The sequence below is a fragment of the Oreochromis aureus genome, linkage group 4 (genome assembly GCF_013358895.1).
Source record: "Oreochromis aureus strain Israel breed Guangdong linkage group 4, ZZ_aureus, whole genome shotgun sequence".
In the NCBI taxonomy this organism is placed as follows: Eukaryota; Metazoa; Chordata; class Actinopteri; order Cichliformes; family Cichlidae; genus Oreochromis; species Oreochromis aureus.
The window spans coordinates 12096632-12119395 of NC_052945.1; the positions used below are offsets into that span (position 1 = coordinate 12096632).

The 22764-nt window shown below is 39.9% G+C and overlaps 1 protein-coding gene across 1 annotated transcript in view; it reads right to left on the minus strand.

Moving 5' to 3' along the window:
- Positions 1 to 1738: 1738 nt before the first annotated feature.
- Positions 1739 to 22764, minus strand: part of col5a3a (collagen, type V, alpha 3a) — a 44822-nt gene continuing 23796 nt past the window's right edge. Inside the window, exons 21-67 of the mRNA XM_039611499.1 lie at positions 21880 to 21933; positions 21639 to 21683; positions 21364 to 21417; positions 20807 to 20851; positions 20392 to 20445; positions 19716 to 19760; positions 19380 to 19433; positions 18856 to 18900; positions 18676 to 18729; positions 18463 to 18570; positions 17971 to 18024; positions 17576 to 17629; positions 17400 to 17444; positions 17133 to 17186; positions 16789 to 16833; positions 16621 to 16674; positions 16459 to 16512; positions 16275 to 16328; positions 16051 to 16158; positions 15730 to 15819; positions 15456 to 15509; positions 15152 to 15259; positions 14733 to 14840; positions 14594 to 14647; positions 14382 to 14435; positions 14175 to 14282; positions 14016 to 14069; positions 10658 to 10711; positions 8980 to 9033; positions 8801 to 8854; positions 8584 to 8691; positions 8422 to 8475; positions 8270 to 8323; positions 8095 to 8148; positions 7925 to 7978; positions 7722 to 7829; positions 7555 to 7608; positions 7379 to 7432; positions 7183 to 7290; positions 7044 to 7097; positions 6555 to 6590; positions 6045 to 6098; positions 5644 to 5947; positions 5313 to 5425; positions 5118 to 5186; positions 4141 to 4374; positions 1739 to 3908 (exon numbers count right to left, since the gene is read on the minus strand). Of these exons, the coding sequence (XP_039467433.1) occupies positions 3762 to 3908; positions 4141 to 4374; positions 5118 to 5186; positions 5313 to 5425; positions 5644 to 5947; positions 6045 to 6098; positions 6555 to 6590; positions 7044 to 7097; positions 7183 to 7290; positions 7379 to 7432; positions 7555 to 7608; positions 7722 to 7829; positions 7925 to 7978; positions 8095 to 8148; positions 8270 to 8323; positions 8422 to 8475; positions 8584 to 8691; positions 8801 to 8854; positions 8980 to 9033; positions 10658 to 10711; positions 14016 to 14069; positions 14175 to 14282; positions 14382 to 14435; positions 14594 to 14647; positions 14733 to 14840; positions 15152 to 15259; positions 15456 to 15509; positions 15730 to 15819; positions 16051 to 16158; positions 16275 to 16328; positions 16459 to 16512; positions 16621 to 16674; positions 16789 to 16833; positions 17133 to 17186; positions 17400 to 17444; positions 17576 to 17629; positions 17971 to 18024; positions 18463 to 18570; positions 18676 to 18729; positions 18856 to 18900; positions 19380 to 19433; positions 19716 to 19760; positions 20392 to 20445; positions 20807 to 20851; positions 21364 to 21417; positions 21639 to 21683; positions 21880 to 21933 (3531 nt within the window). The 3' untranslated portion in view covers positions 1739 to 3761. The remainder of the gene's footprint in view (positions 3909 to 4140; positions 4375 to 5117; positions 5187 to 5312; positions 5426 to 5643; positions 5948 to 6044; positions 6099 to 6554; positions 6591 to 7043; positions 7098 to 7182; positions 7291 to 7378; positions 7433 to 7554; positions 7609 to 7721; positions 7830 to 7924; positions 7979 to 8094; positions 8149 to 8269; positions 8324 to 8421; positions 8476 to 8583; positions 8692 to 8800; positions 8855 to 8979; positions 9034 to 10657; positions 10712 to 14015; positions 14070 to 14174; positions 14283 to 14381; positions 14436 to 14593; positions 14648 to 14732; positions 14841 to 15151; positions 15260 to 15455; positions 15510 to 15729; positions 15820 to 16050; positions 16159 to 16274; positions 16329 to 16458; positions 16513 to 16620; positions 16675 to 16788; positions 16834 to 17132; positions 17187 to 17399; positions 17445 to 17575; positions 17630 to 17970; positions 18025 to 18462; positions 18571 to 18675; positions 18730 to 18855; positions 18901 to 19379; positions 19434 to 19715; positions 19761 to 20391; positions 20446 to 20806; positions 20852 to 21363; positions 21418 to 21638; positions 21684 to 21879; positions 21934 to 22764) is intronic.

Sequence of the window (22764 nt, forward strand, 5' to 3'; positions counted from 1 at the left end):
GCAAGAGAGTAGCAGCCACAGGGAGAGAGATAAGAAAGAACAGAGACAAAAAAGATAGGTCAGGAGATGCCATCATCTTTTTTTTCCCCCATATGTGGTATGTAAGAATTTTGCAGCTGCGTTACAAATGTAAACCTGGGTCAACTCATTTGTACCAGCTCCAGCCATTCATAGGTCTGGTCAAATCGTTCATGGAGTAGATGCAATGCAAAGTTAGCCAAGACCAAAGCTTACAAGGTGATATTTGGTGCATCACATAGATTTTTGATTAGAGTGCAGACTTAATTAAAAAACAAAACACCACTCTACCATCTTGTGGAAATTGTGCCTTTAGCAGTATAAAATTTAGATGATGTAATGGTCACCAATATGAAATAAAAACTTCAAAGATAAAAGATAAATTAGTTTTTGTTTTAGTTTTTTTTTGTTTGCCAATGTTATGCAGAATTATAATTATAGAAAACAATTGCTTACAGAACAGTTTTACTTTTCTTTTCTTTTCTTCTTTTTTATTTTAACATTGGTAATATGAAACACGTCTGAAAAGAAATAGTAAATCCGTATTTCATGGTACGTTGTTTTCCCATCCACAGTTTTAAGCACCGCTCTTTGTATTGGGTATGTTCATATCTGTATGCTTAAAATGCCATTTTCCTGACATGAAAGAGCAATTCCATGGTATTCTCACAGGCTTTCACAGAGCTGAGCTCCCAGATCAGTCGGATGAAGAGCTCCTCTCAATGCTCTGTGCATCTGTGTGCGATGGTAAAAAACACACAGTGGTTTCCAAATGATTGTCATATTTGACATCGCAATCATGAGGATTTATTTGGCTATATTAGCATGTCAGAAACATTATCATCTATCAGCAGAGACAGTATTTGTGCACAGCACTAACAAAGGCTCAGCACACAGCAGAAACAAAATTTTGGAAACAATATCACAGGAGTGGTGGGCCCTAAGATGGAATGCGGACGAAAGAAAAGGGCACAGTACTGTGGAAATACCATATTGACAGTCACATTGCTCTTCTGCTTGATCATTATTCTGAGGTAGTGGCAACAGATGACCTTTCCTGGTCAAGAGCTTAGTGTGGTTAAAATTCAATTGAGTGGAAGAGAGCAGAAAGGAGAAAAACATGGTAACCTTTATTCTGCCATTGATGCTAACCTTGAACAATGGTCCCAAAGGGGATGAGAAACTTGTACTCTAATGTGAGCAACAGAATGGGCTTTAGAGTGTGTGTATATGTGTGTGCTGTGTATTGGAATGATTCTGTGAGAATTTACTCATTATTTGAGTCTATTTCACATAAATAGTCATTTTCACAGCTCTCGCTTTCCTCACAGAAATGATTACATTTCCACAGCTTATCGTCTATTTCTTTACTGACCTCGTCTCTTATTCCCGCTATCCACTGTTTCATCATTCCCTTTCTGTCTGATCTCCACCTTCCCTCTTGAGAACCAAAAGAGCGCTAATTGAAATAAATGAACTGGAGAACACATCAGAGTAGATTGCATCTTCTCTGTGAGGATTCTGACTGAATGCTTGTTAGGCGAATGTTGCAGAACTAGTTTGTATTGAAGAGCATGTCTTATCTATTAAACTTTGACCAGACATTGCAGACAGTGACATGTAATCATGGCTGTTGTTCTAACCTGCTTGTCAGGCTGGGAGAGGAAAACAAAACAAAACAAAATAAACAAACAAATAAAAAAAATCTGAATTATTTTTTGTTTGTTTTTATTTGGACACCAACTTTTGACAAATGCATTTGTTTTTCATTCACACAACAGGTTATTGCTCATAAAGTCCTGTACAGTATATAAAATTAGTACAACAAACGCTATACATAGGAGGGGCAGTGCATGATGGGACCGGAGGAGAGGCGTTAATGATGGCACTGTATAAATGCTAGGAAAAAAAACAGAGCGAATTGCAAAGTTAAACATGCTAGATACAATTAGTCAACTAATTATGTTACAGGAGGTATTTGGTGGATTAAAAAATGTAACTTGCTAAAGGAAAAACTAATAGAACTTGCACAGAAATCTAATTTCTGTAATATTTCACAGCTCCATTTGTTAATTCAAAGAAGACTGTTTAAGCCAACGCACAGAGACAGATGGTAGTAATAACATTATCTAAAGAGAAATCCCAGAGCTGCTCCACAGACAGTGAATAATGGAATTACACTTGTGACACTACAAGTGCACCCATGGTAATTTTACTGAGACGTGACAATCTCTGATCCATAGCTCTACAATAAAAAGGATTTTGAAAAAAAAAAATCTCCACAGAAAATGTATGATGGATCTACTTCTGCAACATTATTAACTCCAGTTTTGATGTTATAATTTCTACTTTAGGGGCTATTAAGCTGCTATCTAACTGTAATAGCAAAAATATAAATTTGGTTTAAAGCTGGTTTTTCCTTTTAAAGCAATCGACCACAGTGTTCTGAATTGTTCCTAACCTCCTCTTACAGGCCCTGTGAAATTGACCAGAAGATGTGCAAAAAACAGGAGACTAGTCCCCATCCTCTGAGGATGGTTCATGCTGCTGAAAGAGCAGTAACCCTCTCGCTCTCTAGTCCTATAATCCTGCCCAAAGATACAAACAAACAACACATTGACACAAAAATAACAAAATCGTCTTTAGCACCACTGAAGAGCAAATTGTTCCAAGTGAACAGCATTGTACTTTGTTCAGATAGCAAGATATGAGCAATACAGAGAAAGAAAAACCTCTGAGCAGGGCAGAAAAATGAAAACAGGTTGTGTCAGCAATTCTAAAATGCCTTTAAGAGAAGCTTGAAATGTCTTGTGGTTTGAAGGACTGCAGTTCAGACTAGAGAGCATTTAAACAGCATATTCTCAATTCTTGCCTTAAAATAACCTCAATCCAGGTATTGAGGTATGCCACAGCAAGTAACAGTATACCACAGTAGGAACAATATTACGATGACTTACACACTACTCTGGTCTGTAGAAACATGGGCTCAAAAAATGTATTATCAAGCCCACGGGAGAAGCAGTCCAATAAAGGAAACAACCTTATTTGTTCAAGTAAGTGTAGGGTTCAATAACACCAAATGAATACAAATCAAGGTAATTCACTGAGCAAACTGCAGTTGAGGGGTAAAAAGGATAATTTATCATTCCTGCACACAAGAAATTAATTATAGTGCTTCTGTGTAATTAATATGCAAGGCTAGTTCACAACTGCTATGCAATTGTCATTAGAGTAAAATCCAAGCATGCAAGAATGGCAACATCTCTGACTTTTTTCAGTCTCAGTCTTTGTTAAACATGAGATACGAAGCACCACTCAAGTGACCATTACCAGTAAAATACAGACTATTTCTTTGTGTGATTTGAGAGATCCATCTTGTTTATGAAAGTGGTCATGGTCAAGTGGCATAGTCCTTGAAATTCTAGAGGATCATTTACAGCATAGTGAAACAATGAGGAAAAAAAACAAAGAAACAAGAACAAATTAAATATATTTAACTGAAATAATTCCCTTTGGTAAACGTGCTTTGTTCTCATTGTTGCATATCTTCTTTCTTACTATTATTCCTGCTGCTGGAAAGCCATAGAAACCATGTCATTGGCTGTTGAAGAGTCTTAAATAAAACCCACCACATACAGGATCATAACATAATAAATATTGTTTGGGGCAGCAGTTGAAGCCTAGTTTCTCTTACTGAAAACTTGCTGCGCAGGCCTTTGTGTGGGTTTGTCATTGCCAAGGCGTTAACCATTGAAGCATACTTTTCCAACTTGGAATCCAAACTTCTGGTTGCTGCCGCCAAAGTCTGCCGGAGCGACATCTATAATAGGAAGTAATTCTGCTGAGGGTGAGTCAATCTCTAAGACAGTCTTTTCCTGACCTTTGCGAAGCTGAAAGAGAAGAATGAAAGCAATTAATGGAATTTGCTCGGCTTAAATCGACTACTACCTCTCTCCACTTCCCTCTTAATCCTAATTCAAGTCACTGATTTGTTAGTCACCCATGTACTGAATCAAACACTAGCCGACAACAGCAACACAATTGACAAACACATTAGTTTCATTAAGGTTAATTCCCATTTGTGCAGCTAGTCCCTTTCCCTGGCACTGTCACTGCACTGACCTGGCATCCATCATGCACTGCATTGATGAAAGGGCTTTTGGCTTGTGTCAGCTCCTCATCGTTGCTCCCCCGGAAGCGGAGGGCATGCTGGTAGGAGAGGGAAGTGCTGTCAAACCAGCCTGCTGAGTTCTGGCAGTTATAAGTGAAGGACTGCTTGGCCGTGGCACTTAGTAGTTTCAGGAAGGTCAGCTGAACTACATGAACAGGGTTCCCATCTCTGTCATTGTAGGAGAACTGAATGCCACAGATACACAGGTATTAGTGTCCAAACTAAGCCAAAAATTTTTTCAAAACATCACTCAAATATCACAGGGTACACAGAACCCTCCACTTTCACCCCAACAATAAGGCTACACCTCACTGAGAATAGGAAAAAATAACCCGTTATTAAATAATTTCAAATTATAATGAAGGCATTTACATGTGCAAGGGCGAAAATGACAGTAAAGGAAAATTAGAAAGCAATGGAATTAAGGCAAGGAAAAGAATAATCTATTCCAATGACCTGGTGTGAATGAGTCAGTGAATTACAACTGGCAGCTCTGTGATTATCTGAGAGGGTTATGAGACCTCTAAATAGGTGCACATGAGAGACCACGAATACTAGTCAATGAGACACAGCTGCCAGTGACTGTGTGAGTCATTCTGACTGCTGAAATCAAAGGCTGGCAATGTCATATCAGCTATGTCATTGCATGTGATCTACTAAATTATTACAAAAATACACAGTAAAGAGATTTACAGAGAAGCACAAAAATATGTTTGCAACCAGGTGCACTTGGATGGACACACAAACTTACATCTACAGAATCACATGAACATAATCTTAAACATTAGTATCACTCAGGTAAATTACCTAACAGCAGTTCTGATAAGTAGATTACCTGAAAAGAACTGCCTGCCATTTGGAACTACTTGAGATTAATGCTAGGAGGTGGGGTTGATTGGGTTTAATTATATATTTATTTTTGTTGTACCTGCTTTCCTTTCCTGAATTGGCTGTACCAGCTTCCTGGTTTCTCTTTGTTCCATGCTGCTAATTTCACCTAGATATACAGAGGAACAGAAGTACTGTTTGTAGAGCAAAATTATAAGGATCAAGGGATATCGTGAGCAATTTGTTGTCTGATTTGTGCATTTCAAAGACTTCTATCAAAAGACTGGAGACTCACCATCTCCGCCTTTTTGTCAGGGAAGAGACAGGTTTGGCCATCAGCTGTGAAATTACAGAACACCTTGATGGAGTCTCTGTTACACCCTTGGTTAGGATCTATCCAGTAGTCACCTACAAAACCCACAGAATAATGGCATCAATCAATTACACCAAATGCTGATATAATGAAAACAACTAAGGTAACAAAATGGTGAGCAGCATCTTGACTTAAAAGGGTGAGGGTTAAAGAAGATGCACATCACTTTTCTTTAAAGTAGATTTCTGATTAAATATTTGTTGGCAGCAAGTGGTGAAAGAAGCATTAATTACTAAGCATCTTTCTTGCTAACCATCTTTGTAGTTCGGCTGAACCATCATGAGCTCTTTGCATGTCCGAGCAGGACTCTCAAAGGTTCCAAGAGGCAGTCTCATGAGCTCCACTTCGTTTTTCATAGAAGATAGAGTGGCAAACACTTCTTCCATTCCTTCAACTTCCTCCAGAGGCTGGTCTCCTTGGAGGGGCTCCTCCATGTCCAACTCTATTCTGTCATCCCTAGGTGGGGGGGGTGCTCTTCTTGTCCGTTCCGAGTGCCTTCGTCTCTTCCGCCTGCCTTCCATGATAGGGAGGGGCTCAATGATTGTTGCAGGCAGTCCCTAAGGGAAGCACAGAGATGTCAAAAAGGGGTCAAATAAAAAGAAAGAGGATAAAACCAGAACTGAGGTCACAAAGTGGATTATTGCAGGTACTCACTGGAGGTCCTGGGGGGCCAGCAGGACCTGGATCTCCTCTGGGACCAACGACACCCTGGGAAATAGAAGGGGACGAAACTTTATGTCAATCACGTCTCACCTGTAGCCTCTCTAGTGCCTCTAGGCTAAATTCTGACATTATCCGGCCAGATATGGATGCCGCTGTAAAGGATTATCCAGCTGTGTGCATCAGCACGCTGTGGTCAAAGCCTTCACTCTCAAGACACACTATAGTAGTTTTCATAACATCACACAAACCAGAGCCAAATCCTATTAAATAGGCCCAATGGAAAAATCAGACACAAGGCAAGCATGACTGTACAGCAGGCTTTTAGTTCCAAAGACATGCCGTAAACACAGCAGAGTATTATGATTATGAAGCATGGTACATTTAAGCCAACAAAGGTACTTTCTCTCTCTTCCCCAGCATATGCTCCCAGCAGCTGCTTACGAAGCAGAGCTGTGAATACAGGAAGAGCAATGTATAAATAAGAGAAATTACTTAACTCACCGTGTCTCCCTTCGATCCTTTCTGGCCAGCTGCACCCTAAGAGAGGAGATGATGAGTATGTTAGTATTAAAAACATACATAATTTTTTAGCAGCTATTAAAGATTAGAAAATGATCTAATTACTCAAGAAAGCACTGCAAAATACTAATCAGACGTCCACCGAAAATTCAGGCACCTTCTCAATAGCAACAATAATCTGCAAGCCAGCTGCTATGTTGGGTCATAATAAGTTATTATTTATTATGTGTGCATTTCAAGCTTGTTGAAGTGTGTTTTACAATAATTTATTGGAAATTATTTTATGAAAAAGTATAACCAAGACAAAATTTACTGACATAGCTGCATTCAAATGCACATGCAAATACTAATGTATTGGCCTTAGCAAAATCTAAGGATCCACCATGTATGGGCGCTCAAAACGATTATTTATACATGCATGCAGTAGATGAAAAGAGCACACTGTCTTAAGGGATGCTGTGTAACACTTACTGCGAGTCCAGGTGGTCCTGGTGGGCCAGTGGGTCCAGGAGGACCGTTCATACCCTGGATATAAGCAAACATTTATCATATCTTGTTTGTAGACTGACGTTCTGCATGTATTGGTGTTCCATGCTGCAACCATATATACCAGATCTCCTTTGGATCCTTGTGTACCCTGGTTTCCTGGCAGGCCTCTGTCTCCTTTCTCACCTGGTTCTCCCGGGGGGCCAATTAGACCAATCAGCCCACCATGACCCTGCAAACAGAGACATGGTTCATCATCACTGTGTCATTATATTTAGACTGGTGCACAATGGCCTCTCTGTAGAAAGCTAAACACTTACTTTATCGCCCTTGCTTCCAGGATCTCCTTTTAATCCTGGGAGTCCTGGTGGCCCCTGTTTACAGAGTCAAATGTACTATTTACATCAGTAATGTAGGGTGTACGAAATATATTTTATTCTGTTTTCATTATTTTATGAAAACAGATTCAAATATTAGCCACATATAAGAATCCTACTATTGGTCCTGGTGGTCCAGTCTGCCCTAGTGGTCCATTTAATCCTGGTTCACCCTGCAAAAAAAATCACAAAAAATATCAATGTGTATGGTATTCAAAGTCAGTTTTAGTTTCCCAATATTATGCCACCTTTGAATAAAAATACAATTTTGCATCCATATACATACCGCTGGACCTGGAATGCCTCGAAACCCTTCTGGACCAGACCTTCCTGGCCGTCCTTGGGGTCCCACTGGGCCTGTCTTCCCCACTGATCCCTGGGCTCCACTTGTCCCCTACAGAGCCAGGAGACAGATGCAAGAGCAAGGCATCAATAACAAAATAGATCAAATAAGGATTCTTCAGCGAGATCACTGTTTTTTGAGCTTACCTTTGCTCCCTTCATGCCTTGCTTTCCTTCTTTTCCTGCAGCACCAACATGGCCCTGAAAAGAACAGGAGAGAATGGCATGAGCATGAGTATTATCTGCAAATAAACACTTCATATACCTATACATGCAAAAAATATATATACAACATATATACTGTAAACTACGATTACCCTCCTTCCAGGTGGTCCTGGAGGACCAGGCTCTCCTGAAGCCCCTGGTGGTCCCTGCAGAAATAAAAGTCTTTCCATCAGTTGGAAAGAAACTGGCAACCTTTACTTAATGACACTGTGTCAACAAATGAACAAGATTTTAATTTAATTAATTAAAAGAAACATTGCTGCTTACTGCCTTGCCGGGCTCTCCACTATCTCCTTTAGACCCTGGTGCACCATCTACTCCCTGAACAAATCAATGTAATGTAAGAATAGAGACTGAAAAAAACCAACAACAACAAAAAACCTCAAAATACGACAGTAAATAGAAACATTAGCTCTGACCTTGACGCCAGGCTCACCAGGGGGCCCTGCATCTCCAGGGAATCCAATAGGACCCTACAGGCAAAAGCAGTGAGTTAAAAAAAACATCATATGTGGCACTAAAGGACTATCTGGCCTAATAGCAAGAAAGCAATAAAATGTCACTGATCCGCAGAGACTAACAAGGTTGCCTTTGGGTCCGTCTTCTCCTGGTGTTCCTCTGGGTCCAGTGGGGCCAGCTGCGCCAGGAGGACCAGAATCCCCCTTTTCTCCTACATCGCCTTTGGGACCCTGAGACACCAGCAAATGTAATGACAATCCTTGAAAGGTTAAGGAGCCTAAGGAAAGATAAAATGAACTTAGAAAGACCAGAAGATGGCATAAAAGTAATGTGACTCACAGCAATGCCAGGCTCTCCAGCTGGTCCAGGATCTCCAGCTTCTCCATCATCACCCTGATAGTGAGGGAAAAATTGATAACACTCTATACACACAAGTTCAAGTTTCCACACACAAACTACTACTATTCTACTGCATGTGCATATCCACACACATGTCTTTACTAATGGGAAATGCTGACCTTCTCTCCAACAAGTCCAGGCTGTCCGACTCCACCAGGCATTCCAGGTGGGCCCTGTGGCAGAAGGAGAGAGAACAGCTTGAACTGCAGCATCATAAAATAAGGGTGAGTTTGAAATATTCATCTGATTTTTGAAAATCAATTTTTGCAGCATTCTGCAGTATTTTGTGTTTGTTTGTCAGCAGTTTTCCCACAGAAGGCAGAAACTGGAACAGAGTTTTTGCAACACAAGAAAATACTGTCAGATTTGCTGTGTGGATATTGTCTAAATCACAGAGGGTGGATATTCTATTTCCTCTCTTTCTATCACTTGGTTTGTTTGTTTGTGCAAGTATGTTATTATGCACACACATATGTCAGTGTACTTTGCCCTGTGTCTAGAGACAAACCCAGAAAAAAACATGTTTTTGGTAGAGTGCACAAGCCTGGGAGTTGAATACAGCCACGCACTACTACTGAACTCCTGCTGTCAACTGCTTTCCTCACATGCTGTCTCACCCCATTTCACTCTTTCCCACTATTCCATGTACCAGTCCATTTATGGATCCAACCACCTCTGCACCGCTGTATTTCCAAGCTTCCTGTGATGAAGCAAAAGTGTGGCTCACATGCTTTCTGCAACTTACTGCTAAATAATTGACTGGCATGAGAGGCTGTAGAGGGACGGCCATTACTAGAGGTAAATATAACTGCCTCTCAAGGATAATAGTCTAATACTTCTTAATGATTCATAGAGCAGTAAATATAACTCTCTCCCAGGGATTATATCCTAATTCTATTTAATAATTCAACTTTCAAAGGCAGTGTGGAAGGAAGTGCTGAAAAGAGACTGTATAGATGAAGGGCTGGAAAATACAAAGCATTGTGCTTTGTATTTCACCGCACGAGCTATTACATTGGTATTTTTGATAGTACTGTGTCTCTGTTATTTTAATGCTTGCACAAGGTGTGTGTTACTTCAGTATTTCCAGACTTTCTGCTTTTAAAATGTATTAAATGACAAAAATGCTAATGAAATCTTAATGACTCATTTTCCTAAAGACCAGATCAAGAACAAAGAATAAATATTTTCAAAGCTCTGAAAATGATCTGAAAAGTTAAACGATCATGGTACAATATGACAGAGTAATTATGAAAAGTTATGCACATCTATTCATCACGAGAGGCAAATTAGAATATCTGGTAATACTGATTATGCTGATTAGCATTACTAAATCAAGCAAACTGTGCTGGTGCATTTATTGTTTTAACTAATTTAACACTTGTTTCTTCAGTTTGTGCATGTTCCAGTTCATGTTTTGCATGCATATGAACAGCTTTATAAACATTAAGACTAAGAGTCCTGAACTAAAATCTATCAGAGAATTCTGGAACCAAAAAAGCTTTAAACTTTCAGGAGAAAACGCCTCTGACATTAAAATCAGTTTAGATGAAATAAAAATGAATTTAGATCATGCTCCACAATGAGTGCTTTGAGATTTTTCAAGACTGTGGCCAAGTGATGGAACTTGGAGAAATTATTACTTAATTTTTACTTATTTTACTTTTTGTACATGTATAGTTGTCTCTTTCTTTATGTTTAGTGACACTACCTTTGTAATAAATGTAGTATAATAATGCAGTATTTATATCTAGGTATGTAATTAAAAAAGATATTTTAAAAAATGAAAAAAACTACCTCTCCCCCAATGGGCCCTTGAGGACCGCGTGGACCCGGCTGTCCTGGAGGCCCCTGTGAAGACAGAAATGACATGTTTAACTAAAAATAATAATGATAATAATAACAACAGAAGTACAGCTGAATGTAAGTGGTGCATTAGCTAGTGCTTTTAAATTAAAGTCCATGTTGAATTGTTTATGAAATGGAACTATGTATCTATGATTGCTATCGCAGTGACACGATGAAGACATCCACACAGGTCAGACAGTTATCCTCAGTATGACACAGGCTCCGATTCGTTCTCATATTCCCCAAACATCCTCTCTCATATTCTCTCTTATTAATAAGAAACATCTATCCTGTGATGTGCAAGACCATATTCTTCAAGCCAGGGACAGCATGTGATTTGACTCTTCTGTGTTGCTCAAGAGAGCGCCAAGCAATTAATCCTAAATGTGCTCGGCTTCAGTTTCAGTTGAGTAGATGCTGAGCCGCGCTCTGAATCACTCTGAAGTCTTGGAGGGAACCTTGTGTTGTAAAGACACTGAAACAGAAAGACAGACAATCTGCCCAGAGAGAGACTATGTGGGACTAGAGGAAACACATATCCTTCTGGTGGAGAAATACTTCGGCATTAGAGGCAAGAATTCTGTGATCCGCGGCACTCACACATGAATGAAACTTCCCCACTGAGTCCTCAGCATCTCTCTTCTCTCCCTCTCTCTTGTTTTGGTTCCATTTTAATGCATTCCCTCCCTAATCTGGCTGTGGAGAAGAGGGGCTATAGAGAATCTTGTTGAGCGTGTGTTCATGGCTGACAGCGTTGTGAGATGACTGTCACAAAGGAGGATGCTCATTAGACAGCCAAGGCTGAGGCTAATCTGATTAGCAGCTGTCACACCGTCTTCCTGCTCACAATAAGAGCCCCGCCTCTTCCTTCCACTCCATTGCTCCACTGCCTCCTTTCTGTCACTGCTTCTTTTTCTGTTTTTATTTATCTTATTTCTTTCTTTCACATACAGAATGACCTATTCATTTCCTGGGATCATCTTTCTTACACATGAAGCCAAGGTCTATTGAGTACTACTACTTTTCAATCTTGGCCTTAAATCACAGATTAAAAATGATGTAGCGATATTACAGGTTAATGTGTTTAAACGGCTTTCCTTCTACTAATTATAATTATTTATAAAATATAACCAAATGCCCAAATTTACATGCCAGATTTTAATGACTGACCTGTCAGCATAACACTGACTGCTATGAAGCTAATGAGGGACTATAAGAAGTGTTAAGGATTGTTCATTTATTAAGCATGTCATTATGTCACTGCTGTGATATGTCTCTACTAAAATCTTTTGCTCGCTATGATATTGTGCATGCTGGCTCTCTGACACGGCTTACTGGGATCATTACCTGGAGCGGAACCGTAGTTAACATTATTAGTTTCACTTGTGCTTTTGCTGTTATGACAAGTCACACTGCCTGCGTATCAAAATGCCTGTTATTGGGAAAACACAAATATAGCTAGGTTTTCATAAATTCCTCCAAGGTGAGTCTGTCAGTTATTACTGTTTTCAAGCATGTTTTAAGGGGAACACTACTGGAGGCATTTTCTTAAGCACTTATCCACATGAGGTCCCAGAGCAGCTGGAGCTCAGCTATCACTGGCCAGGAGGTGTTGTACATCCTAGGAAGGTTGCCAATCCACTACAGGGACACATACAGTGATTCCCACTCACATCCATAAATAAAGCCAATTTAGAATCACCACTTAATCTAATGTGCATTTCTTTCGACAGTGAAAGGAGATCAGTGTATCCACAGAAAACCTGCACGAGCTTTGACAGAACAGCCTTATTTCAGGATGTAGTTGACTCCTCTTTAATTTGTTTGCATTTGGCTCACAATAAACTGGAAAAGCCAAGACTGGATTTTCTTTGGATATCAGTCTTATACCTCTTTGTAAAAATATCAGGACTAATCACTGACCTCAGAAAAACCAGCCCCACTCAACCACACATCCCATAGTTTCAGGGTAGTAAATGTTAATGATTATCGGCAGAGGAAAGGGTGACTCACAAGTTTAAACTGCAGCAGCAGATTCAGCACAGCTGGTGCTAATGAACTAAATAGGTAGTACTAATTAAAGCTCAGGTTGTGTGTCTGTGTACCAACTATTGACTGCAGATACCTTAAAACTGTGCAATACAAACACCAGAATCTTAAAAATAAAACAATTTTGCCTCCTTTGTTGTGTCATTAGAAGTCTTTTTTTTCCATAATAAGCAATTTAAAGAAAAAATATATATCCTAAAATAACATTTAGCTATTACATCTTTTCATTGGAGCTATCTCTCTAAAATAAAGGCTTATTCTATTATACGCTAACTGAATTTCATCACTTATTCTTTCTTTAATTCTTTTTATGTTTATTGTCCTGGAGAAAACTATCATACTCATAGCTATTCTATTATTTTTGTGCAGCTGTGTATATCTATCCAGAAACAGAAATTGCAACAAAACATAATGAACTAAATAGTGGTGCATTTTTTAATGGATTATTCTAATCTTGCCAGCTTTGTCTTTCCATCTCCTTCTAGTCCCACAGAAAGGGGATAGTATTTGTTGTTTTGCGAGAAAATGCAAAAGTAATAAGTCAAAAGGAATGCTGGGACCAAGAAAAAGCAGTTTCATTTGTATGAGCTGGGCAATAACTTCTATAATCTCACACATAATAATGCTAATAAAACCATTTTCCTTTGCTTATCCATCTCGGTGCTAGAGTGGGGCTGAAGCCTATCCCAGCTGTCATAGGATGAGATGAGGGTTACACGCTGGACATGCTAGACAGCCTGAAATTTGCACTCACACCTACAGCCAATTTAAAATCACCAAATAATATAACTCAGCTAACGGCATGTCTTTGCACTGGAATTCAAACCTTCTTGCTGTGAGGCAACAGTGATAACCACTGCACCACTGTAATGCCCAATTCCCTCATCATGAACAAAAATGTATATCATGTAAATGTGTAAAGTATACATTTACACACTATTTGCAAAGTCTAAGGATCCTGTGGTCTAATATCTTTCTTGTAAATAATTGTTTCCCATTACTGAATACATACATGTTTGAATTTCAAAGAGATTAAACTGTTCCTGATAAAGTGGAAAAAATTAAAGAAACATATTTAAAGGTTTTTAGATGAAGTGAGAAATAGTGTTTAATATTGAAAAAGATTACGGGTAGTCAAAAAGATAATGATGTAAGAGCTCAGAGAAGTGATGAGTCAGAAGCAACTTGAAAGCAGCAGTGGACCATAATGGACATGAGATGAATGATGTATGTGCTGAGATTGCTGTGCAGTACTCACCATTGAGCCAACATGCCCACTCTCTCCTTTCTCTCCTGGTGGTCCTGGCATTCCCTACAAAGAAAGGGAAGTATAGTGATAGGCATGAGAAGGGAAAGGAAATACTCTATTATAAATATGGAGACATAGTCACTCTTGAAATTCAGTGTTTTTTTTTACCTGTAGTCCAGAAGGACCAGATCCCCCCTTAAAGCCTCTAGGTCCTTCATCTCCTTTTGCCCCATTCATGCCCTGCTGCCCACGAGGACCTGATTCACCGTCTGCACCCTAAAACAAACACAGACAAGTCCGCATTGCACAATTGCACAGTTCAAGCCAACCTTTCTGGGGTTTTTTTTTTTATTGTTTTTAAATTGTGGCACATACCAGCAGTCCTGGCTGACCCACAGGTCCTTGAATTCCAACAGGTCCTGGGGGTCCCTATAAAGGAGAGGACTGATAGTTCAATACATATTTACTGATGGAAGAACACGATTAAAGGCTAAGGCTTTCTAAAATATGACAAATCATTCATAACCCTTTATCCCCTACCTCCTGGTGATTCACAGTCATGCTTATACTTAAAAACTCATACTCACAGCTTCTCCTTTGTCTCCTTTGCTACCCTTCTGGCCTGGTACTCCTGTTTCTCCCTATCAAGGTAAGTGCAAACACATGAAAAACTAAGTCCAAAAATCAGCAAGAACAAAGGTTACAAATGTTAGCTGTTCACTACACCTTGTCTCCATCCTCCCCTGGAGGTCCAGGAGGTCCTGCAGTCCCTGGCAGCCCTCTTGGTCCCAGTTCTCCATCACGCCCAGCTGGCCCTGGGGGTCCTTTCTCTCCCTAGCAAACAGATAGCAAAACAGCATATCCAAATTATATATTATAACTGTTATTCTCATTCAGCAGCACGACACATTGATTAATGTGTCACACCAGGAAAAAAAAAAACACTTTCAGGAAAGCAGACATGATCACACTTATATATCCTCTCACTGTCTTCTTTACCTTTCTCCTGCTCTCTGGCTCATAATACCACATTCCAAAGTGAGAGCACACGTTGCTTATTACCCAGTGGTGGGAGGTGATTGTATCATACGTGTTAGTGGACATTGTTGCGTAAGAAACAAAATTAGCAATGTTCCAAATCTTACTGGCTCGCCTTTCTCTCCCATCGGCCCAGCAGGACCAACACCGCCAGGGCGTCCTGGCTGGCCAATAGCGCCAGCCGGCCCAGCGGGACCCCTCTCTCCAGTGGAACCCTGGAAATAAGAAGAGATAGCGAGGTGAGAGAACTATATCACATGATTCACTATTTTATTTAACGCAACGGTCACGATCACTGGTCACCATGGAAACAGCCTCCTGCTTCATATGTCCTAGCATTCTATAAAACATAGCGGCAGAAAATGGAGCAGGGAATAGGATGGGAAAGCAATTTCAACAAATTAGACGTACAATAGGCCCAGCGACACCAGGTAGGCCCTCTCCTCCCTTCAGACCTGCAGGACCCTGGAGACACAGAAACAAACAACCTTCACAATCCTGGGACAACAAATCTTTTTACACCTTTAATTTGCAAAATTCTTAACTTGGGATCTAATGGCAATCACATGAATTAGAGTACCTATAGTAAATGTAAGTACTCTAATTCAGCGCAAAAACCTGACTTATCAATTGCTGTTAGTAGTCAGCACAGTATAGATATTAGGTATATGAAAATTTTTGTTACTGTTTGGCCAGGTGTCCCTCTGCTCCCTCTGAAGCCTTTAAGCCCAACAGGGCCACTCTTCCCAGGGGCACCTGATGGACCTGGGTCTCCCTAGAAACAGCAAATAATTGGCCAAGAAAGAACATTTATCACTTATAGGCCATCATACACTCAAAACTGTCTGGTTTCATGTGTTGTTTATTAGAAAATTAGAGGACAGGATGAGATCCAAGAGATAGCCTGGCAGTGCTGAGAGAGTCTTTGGGCTTTATCTAATATAGCAGTGATAAGGCAATACTGGTAGGTGATTATGAGCCGAACATCATGATCAAAAGTACTCACCTTGGCACCCTCTTTTCCGGCAGTTCCTGGTAAACCATGCTCACCTGGTGGCCCTGGTGCACCTGGATGGCCTCTATCTCCTGTTGGTCCTGTCTCACCAGATTTGCCCTAAAAGCAACCATACCATACAGGACATAGCAGATGGTAGTTAGTTATTGTAGATGTCATTTGTGATAAACAACCAGTTCATTAAAAATTAAATTAAAAGTTGTTGATCTTCTTACCTGTGGTCCAACCACACCCGGGGGGCCTGGGGGCCCATTCTTTCCTTGGAAGCCCTACAGAAAAAGACGAGTGATAGTTGTGACCCTCTATCACAACTGAGGGGAGCTGATCCTTTTATATGATGACTTATCAAAAGGCATTGTGTTTTTATCAATTGTTTACAGTAGATCAAAAGTGACTCACTGGTTCTCCCCTCTGACCTGGATGGCCTGGTATTCCATCCTTTCCAGGTGGACCCTGCAAAAGAAGAATTTTCTGATATGACTATAATAAACAAATCATCAAAGGTCAATATAAATATTGGGTAAAGTAAACCAAAGGACAAACACATTTTAGCCCACTCACATTAGGCCCTTTAGGTCCTGGTTCACCGTGTCTTCCCTGTGGTCCTCGAGGACCCTAACAGATAAGGCAGGTTATCAAAACGTATCTATGATGCCAAGATTTCACACACAAAATATTATTTAGGTGCTAAATGTATCATATTTATTATGAAGTAGTTAAAAACATTACCTGTTCTCCAGGGGACCCTGGAGGACCATCTTGTCCAGCAGCACCCTAACAAATTAAAAAGGCAAAAGGCAAATGAATGTATAGCTAAAAATCAGACGCTCAAACATTTTTAGTTTTCGCACTGCCAACAAATCTTTAGCTTTCCCAAGTTGCTCTTTCAGGGTGAGAGTATAAATTGAAGTATCCCCTTCCAGACAGTAGCGTGCCAGATGGCCTGCCATCAAGAATTGCAAAGCAACAGCCAGTCTGCACTTAGTCAAAGCATTAATCCATACTTTATGAGTTAGCCAGGTGTGTGTAAATGTGTGCATTGACATAATCTTTGTTTATGACACTACATGTACCTTTTCTCCAGGCTTTCCAGTTGGTCCCTTTCCTCCTCTTCCCCCGCGGGCTCCCTATTGGAAAACAAACAGCAGGCTTATTAGCACATTGATAAATTATCAGGAGGTGGAAGACAAATATGTTGTTATATGAAAACATTGTGGTGATGTAACCGTGTGAGTCACAAGTTATCACATTGCTATACCATATATAATTAGAGTGAGTATACTTGGGTTTCTACATTAAATAGCATGGTGTGTAGGCAGGGCACATATAGCTGTACTCACAGTAGGACCTCTTTGCCCACCGGTGCCTTGCTGACCAGCTGGGCCCTGCATTGTAAAGGGTAACAAATATTCATCAGTCAGTTACTTCAATACATATCCCCTACATAATAAATATAAATGCATATCGTGTGAAAGTCAGAATGTAATTTGTATTAAAATGTTCGTATAGCTCTCACCCTTCGTCCTTTCTCTCCTGGGACCCCGGCCACACCAGGGAAGCCAAGTGATCCCTGGAGACACAAGTAGAGGTTAATCAGCCTCAGCCCTCCATTTATCAGACATCACCCCTAATGTCTCATTAACTTATAATTAACTACTGTATCAAATTAAAGCAAATCTAATCCATGAGCTCAACACAGCCTTAAACACACCATTCATCAACATGTAATGAATTGATGTCACTAATGAACTATAAATAAAATAGCCTTTTTTAATATGCTATTCATCATCCTTTATTTTTAATCAGACAGGAAACAGTCCAGCCAGTGACACACATCTTTCTTCTTAAAGCTCTGATAAAGGACCAGGGGATACATTAACTGATCATAATAGCCCATCAACACTAAATCACCTTAGGACCTTGTCTTCCTGGGTATCCTGGCAAACCGGGGACACCAAGGTTACCCTGGAGAGAGAAAAGACAAAAAATAGAGAAGGAAGAAATAAGGCAAGTATTAAATAGAAAAAACCATAACCAGTCAAGATATTTATAATGTACTGTACACAATTATTGTGCCAATCCAGCAAGAAATTTCTATATTACTGCATAAAGTGACGACATAAAGATTAATAGCTAGTACATGCACACCGATGCAGTGGCAATTTCGCCTCAGGACTGGGGTATAATCCGTCGTAATAAATGTAAGGCCATTAAAATCCATATGTTCAGTATTTTTGTGAAATTTTAAACCGTGATTTTATAGGAAAGCTTTGTCATTAAATAACTGAAAACTAAGCAAAACTAATACATAACTTCGCTGCTCAGTTAGATACAAGTTTTCTTCTTTGGCAGTCTATTTTGAAGAGAAATGTTTTATTTATTTATTTATTTTAATATCTCCACCTTCTCGCCAGCTATCCCCAAAGCACCAGTATCTCCCATGGGTCCAGCTTGACCCTTTGACCCCTCTGGTCCATCTTCTCCACGAGGACCAGGAGCTCCATTATCACCCTGAAGTCATGAATGAGAGCAGAAAGCAAGTAAGAAAAATGTATCTTAGTCAAAAGACAATAACTGAGAGAAAACAACATAGAGGCTTGTTGATGTCACTCTCACCATGTCTCCCTTGACACCCATGTCACCCTTGAACCCAGGGAAGCCATCTTCTCCCTGTCATTCATTGTGAAGTGATAATAACTGGACTTAAACACCATAAAATTTTTCAAGTGTCCTTATAGTCATAATCCATTGTTTGGCCACTAGCAGAAAAACAAGTTCACAATCTATTTCACTCACTTTCTCTCCTTTGCTCCCCTTTAGACCTCGAACTCCATCTGCTCCCTTTGAAAAACAGAAACATCCAGTTTAAGAAAACTAAGAAACCAGCATTCAAGAAAAACCCCTGGACTTTATATATTATGCATTTCATCTGTATTATCAGAAATAAATCAACTTAAAATAAAACAACTGTAAATCTGTATTGACTTTCTCTTTACATAAAATGGATTTTCCAGCAGTTATTGGCATTACATTCATTTTGTGGTAAAAAAAATCCAACAAGGGCTTCCCCTAGAGGATTTAACAAACCCAAACCCAAGCAGAAAGCCTTTCTATGACTTCATACTTCATATTTTATTCCACTCTTTCAAAAGCATAGTCAGTCAAAATGGACTACTTTACTGCTGTATGTAACATTTGTTCTATCCGTCAAATGCTTCTCATTTGGCTATTGGCAGTCCCCTTAAGAACTGAGGTGCTCTCCCTCCATGTGTCACCTGTCAGTCATAGACTCACGTAGCTTGTCCATCATTATGTCTCACCTTTACTCCCCGAATCCCTGGGTAACCAACTGGTCCCTGAGCCCCTGGTAAACCCTACATGGAAAAAATTACATATAGTACTCTATTTAAATTAAGAAGTAGCCTGCAAAGAGGCAATTCTCTTATTAGAAATGAATAAACATTGCACTCAGTGCTTACAGTAATGGACTTAGGCTTTTTTATAATAAAAATGGCATTGTTGGGACACAATGATCATAATGATAAGCCTTAATGTTAATACACAGGTGTAGATTTGAAAAAGAAAATATGACATTGGCATTTTAATATCTTGATCCATTATTGCAATAGACAAGCTTCAGACATGCAGATACCCACTTGGATGCCTTTTTCTCCTGGGGGGCCCTCTCTTCCTGGGTGACCCTAAGCAGGAAAAAAATACCTGTTTTCTCTTATCAGTGCAATACATGATTATTACATCACCTCAACATAGGAATTTCTGATTGAAAAGTGAAAAACAGGAAGCTGCATCAGGGCTGAGAGTGAATCACCATAATATCTCACCAGGTTTTGCAAAAAAGTAATACAAGAACCACTATGTATAAAAATGTCAGTCTAAAATTAATCCTTGTAAATGAGAAAAGCTTCACTGTAAAATGACTTTCATTCAAAATGCCTTGCCTTGGATCCATTTCAGAAAATGCCTCCTATGTCCCCCTACCGGCAAACCACAGAAAGTGTAGGTTAGCCAACTTAATCCTTGCCTACTTTTCTGCATTGTGTGTGTGTCTACATATAAACAGCTGTATGCATACACAGTTTGCATAATTATATAGATGCACTGGGGGAACAACTTTCTCTGCTTCATAAGCTAGTATCTTTGTCTAGATATCTATTGAAAATTGATAAATAGGCTGATTTATTCAAATCTGTACAGAAATACTATGTTTAAACTGGTTGCAGTACATCAGCTGATGGTGAGTTGTGCATTATCAGTAGAAAATTCTCATACTGAATAAAAAGATGTGCACAGACACAGGTTTGTGTTACTTACGGGAGGACCATCAATGCCTGGTAGTCCCTGCATGCCTTGTTTCCCCTGGGGACCCTGTATGAGACATAAAGAGGTATCAATGCTAGAGTCAAGCTTCAGATGCATAACACCTCAACTCATCACTGAGTGAACAAAATTTCCACTTTGCTGCTACATATTGTATTTGTGACCAAGTCTTCATTATTTCTTTTATCAGTCTGGCTTTATGATGTGCAGCACCCAAGGCTGTCCCAGGTGCCTGTGTGTGTTTCTTGTGTATTGATTTCTTGTCTAGCTCCACCTTGCCTGAATGGGAGCCAGAAGTGGCTTGGTCATACTCCCCTGTTCAGCCTGCTGTCTCCTTTGAGTGTGTGATGACAGGGTTCATAAGGGCACAGCTTTAATTTTGAAATTAAGTCAGAGACATGCTACCTACCTTCTCTCCTGGCAATCCAATGAGACCCTGAGGACCAGGCAAGCCCTAGACCAAAACAAAGCATCAATCAAGTTAAGTGTTGAGTTCAGGAGACGGCTGGGAGCCTAGATTTTGTATGACTCTGTGTGTGTGTGAATATGGTACATATATGTAAGAGCCATGGATAATATGTGTAGGTGTGGATCTATCTGAAAATATGACAAACACTTTTTTATATGACTGTAATGTCACTGACAGCATTTTAAAATGACACTTTGTTGCTGCTGGGTACAAAACGTTATATCTTCTGAAACAGTCCTTTCGTTAACTAACAAAACAGCCTCTTATTTTGAATCCTTTATTGAGCCATGCAAATGTATAATTAAACTTTTATATGCCCAAAAGGCCAAATATATTTTTTTAACCTAGAGAAGAGCAAATAAACATTGAGATGGAGTAAAAATGCAAAGAAACAAGTCTTCATGCACAGAAAAAGAGTTTCTAAATGCATTCTAGAAGCCAACTGTGTAATACTGAGGTGATTAACTCTCAAAGTAACTCTGCTGATGATGAAATACCTGCACTCCAGGATTTCCCTGTTGACCTGGGGGCCCCATCTCTCCAATTGGACCCTAAGAACAAGAAACCCTGGTGATCATACAGTCTGTCTTCACATGATCTTGGTCCAATGGTTGTATGCTGACATCACATGACTGGTTAATATTTCCATTAGCAGTTAAATCTAAGTTGCTGTGATTTTTCTAGTGTAAAAAAAAGCCACACGCGTATTAGTAATCATTGGTACATAATAGAAGGTTAGAGAAGATGTGATGGTAAAGGTAGCAGGACTGACCGGGTTGCCCTTTGACCCTGGTACTCCATCAGTTCCTTGAATTCCCTGACAAAAAATGCATGTCAATAAATGTTAGAAAACTGCAAATGTAATGTCAAAGTTTGATCAAAATATGGAGATAGTTCAACAGTTTTCTTGTCCATCTTAGAAGCATATCGATGATTCATGCACCAGAGAGGCTTTTATAGAGTTGAAGCAGCTGAATAGCTTTGATCCTGTAATTCAGTCGATGTTGACTTACCGGTTGCCCAGGTGGGCCAGGTGGCCCCCTTGGCCCAACAAGACCTCGAGGACCCTGGAGACAAAACACAGCAAATAGTCAGCAGCTAGCCTGCATTCATGATGAGACTGAATGAGAGTGGAATACTAAATCATGAATAAAAACTAAGGAGAGAGAGAAAAACAAGGAGAGACATAATATACTTTGGTGTGTGTGTGTGCATGCATCTGCTTTGTATGTGCTAGCCACGGAGACTGTGCTAGCCTGTTAGCATGAGTGTGTTTGTGTGCTCTGTTTTTGTCAGCCTCCCTCTTTGTAGGCTGGCCAAGCCACCTGTTCCAAAGCCACATCTGTGATCTCCTGGGAAGTGATTGATATGGAAATATAATCATTCAGGCCAGGATTTTATCTCTTCTCTCTCCTACTCTCTCTTTCCACTTTCCTCACTCCATCTATCTTATCTCATTCACCACCAAACAAATTTCTGTCTTGTGTTTGTCTCTTACTGTGTCACTTTTCCTATCTTCCTCGCTCTCATCAAAACAGCTAAATCCTCTCCTCTCCTACGACTTTGTAGTTGAGCACAGTTTTCCCAACATGTCTTACTGCGCTCTGTTTCTTCCTGCACTCAGTGATCCATTTGGAGGGACAGAACCCTGCTGAGCCCTAACCTCATCTATGGGGAGAAAGAGAGAGTGTGACTCATAACCAATTAACCAGTGTTCACTGCAGATGCACAAAAACGACAGCCTCTTCAGTGGTGCTGTTAAAATCTTTCAGGGATCCTATAGTAATCTCTTGCTATAATCTCTATGACAGATCTAGAATGCTATACCTTTGTATTCGAGATGCCTTTTTCCAGTGACCTTTTCGCTTATAATGCAAAGGTGAACCCTGTGACAGTGT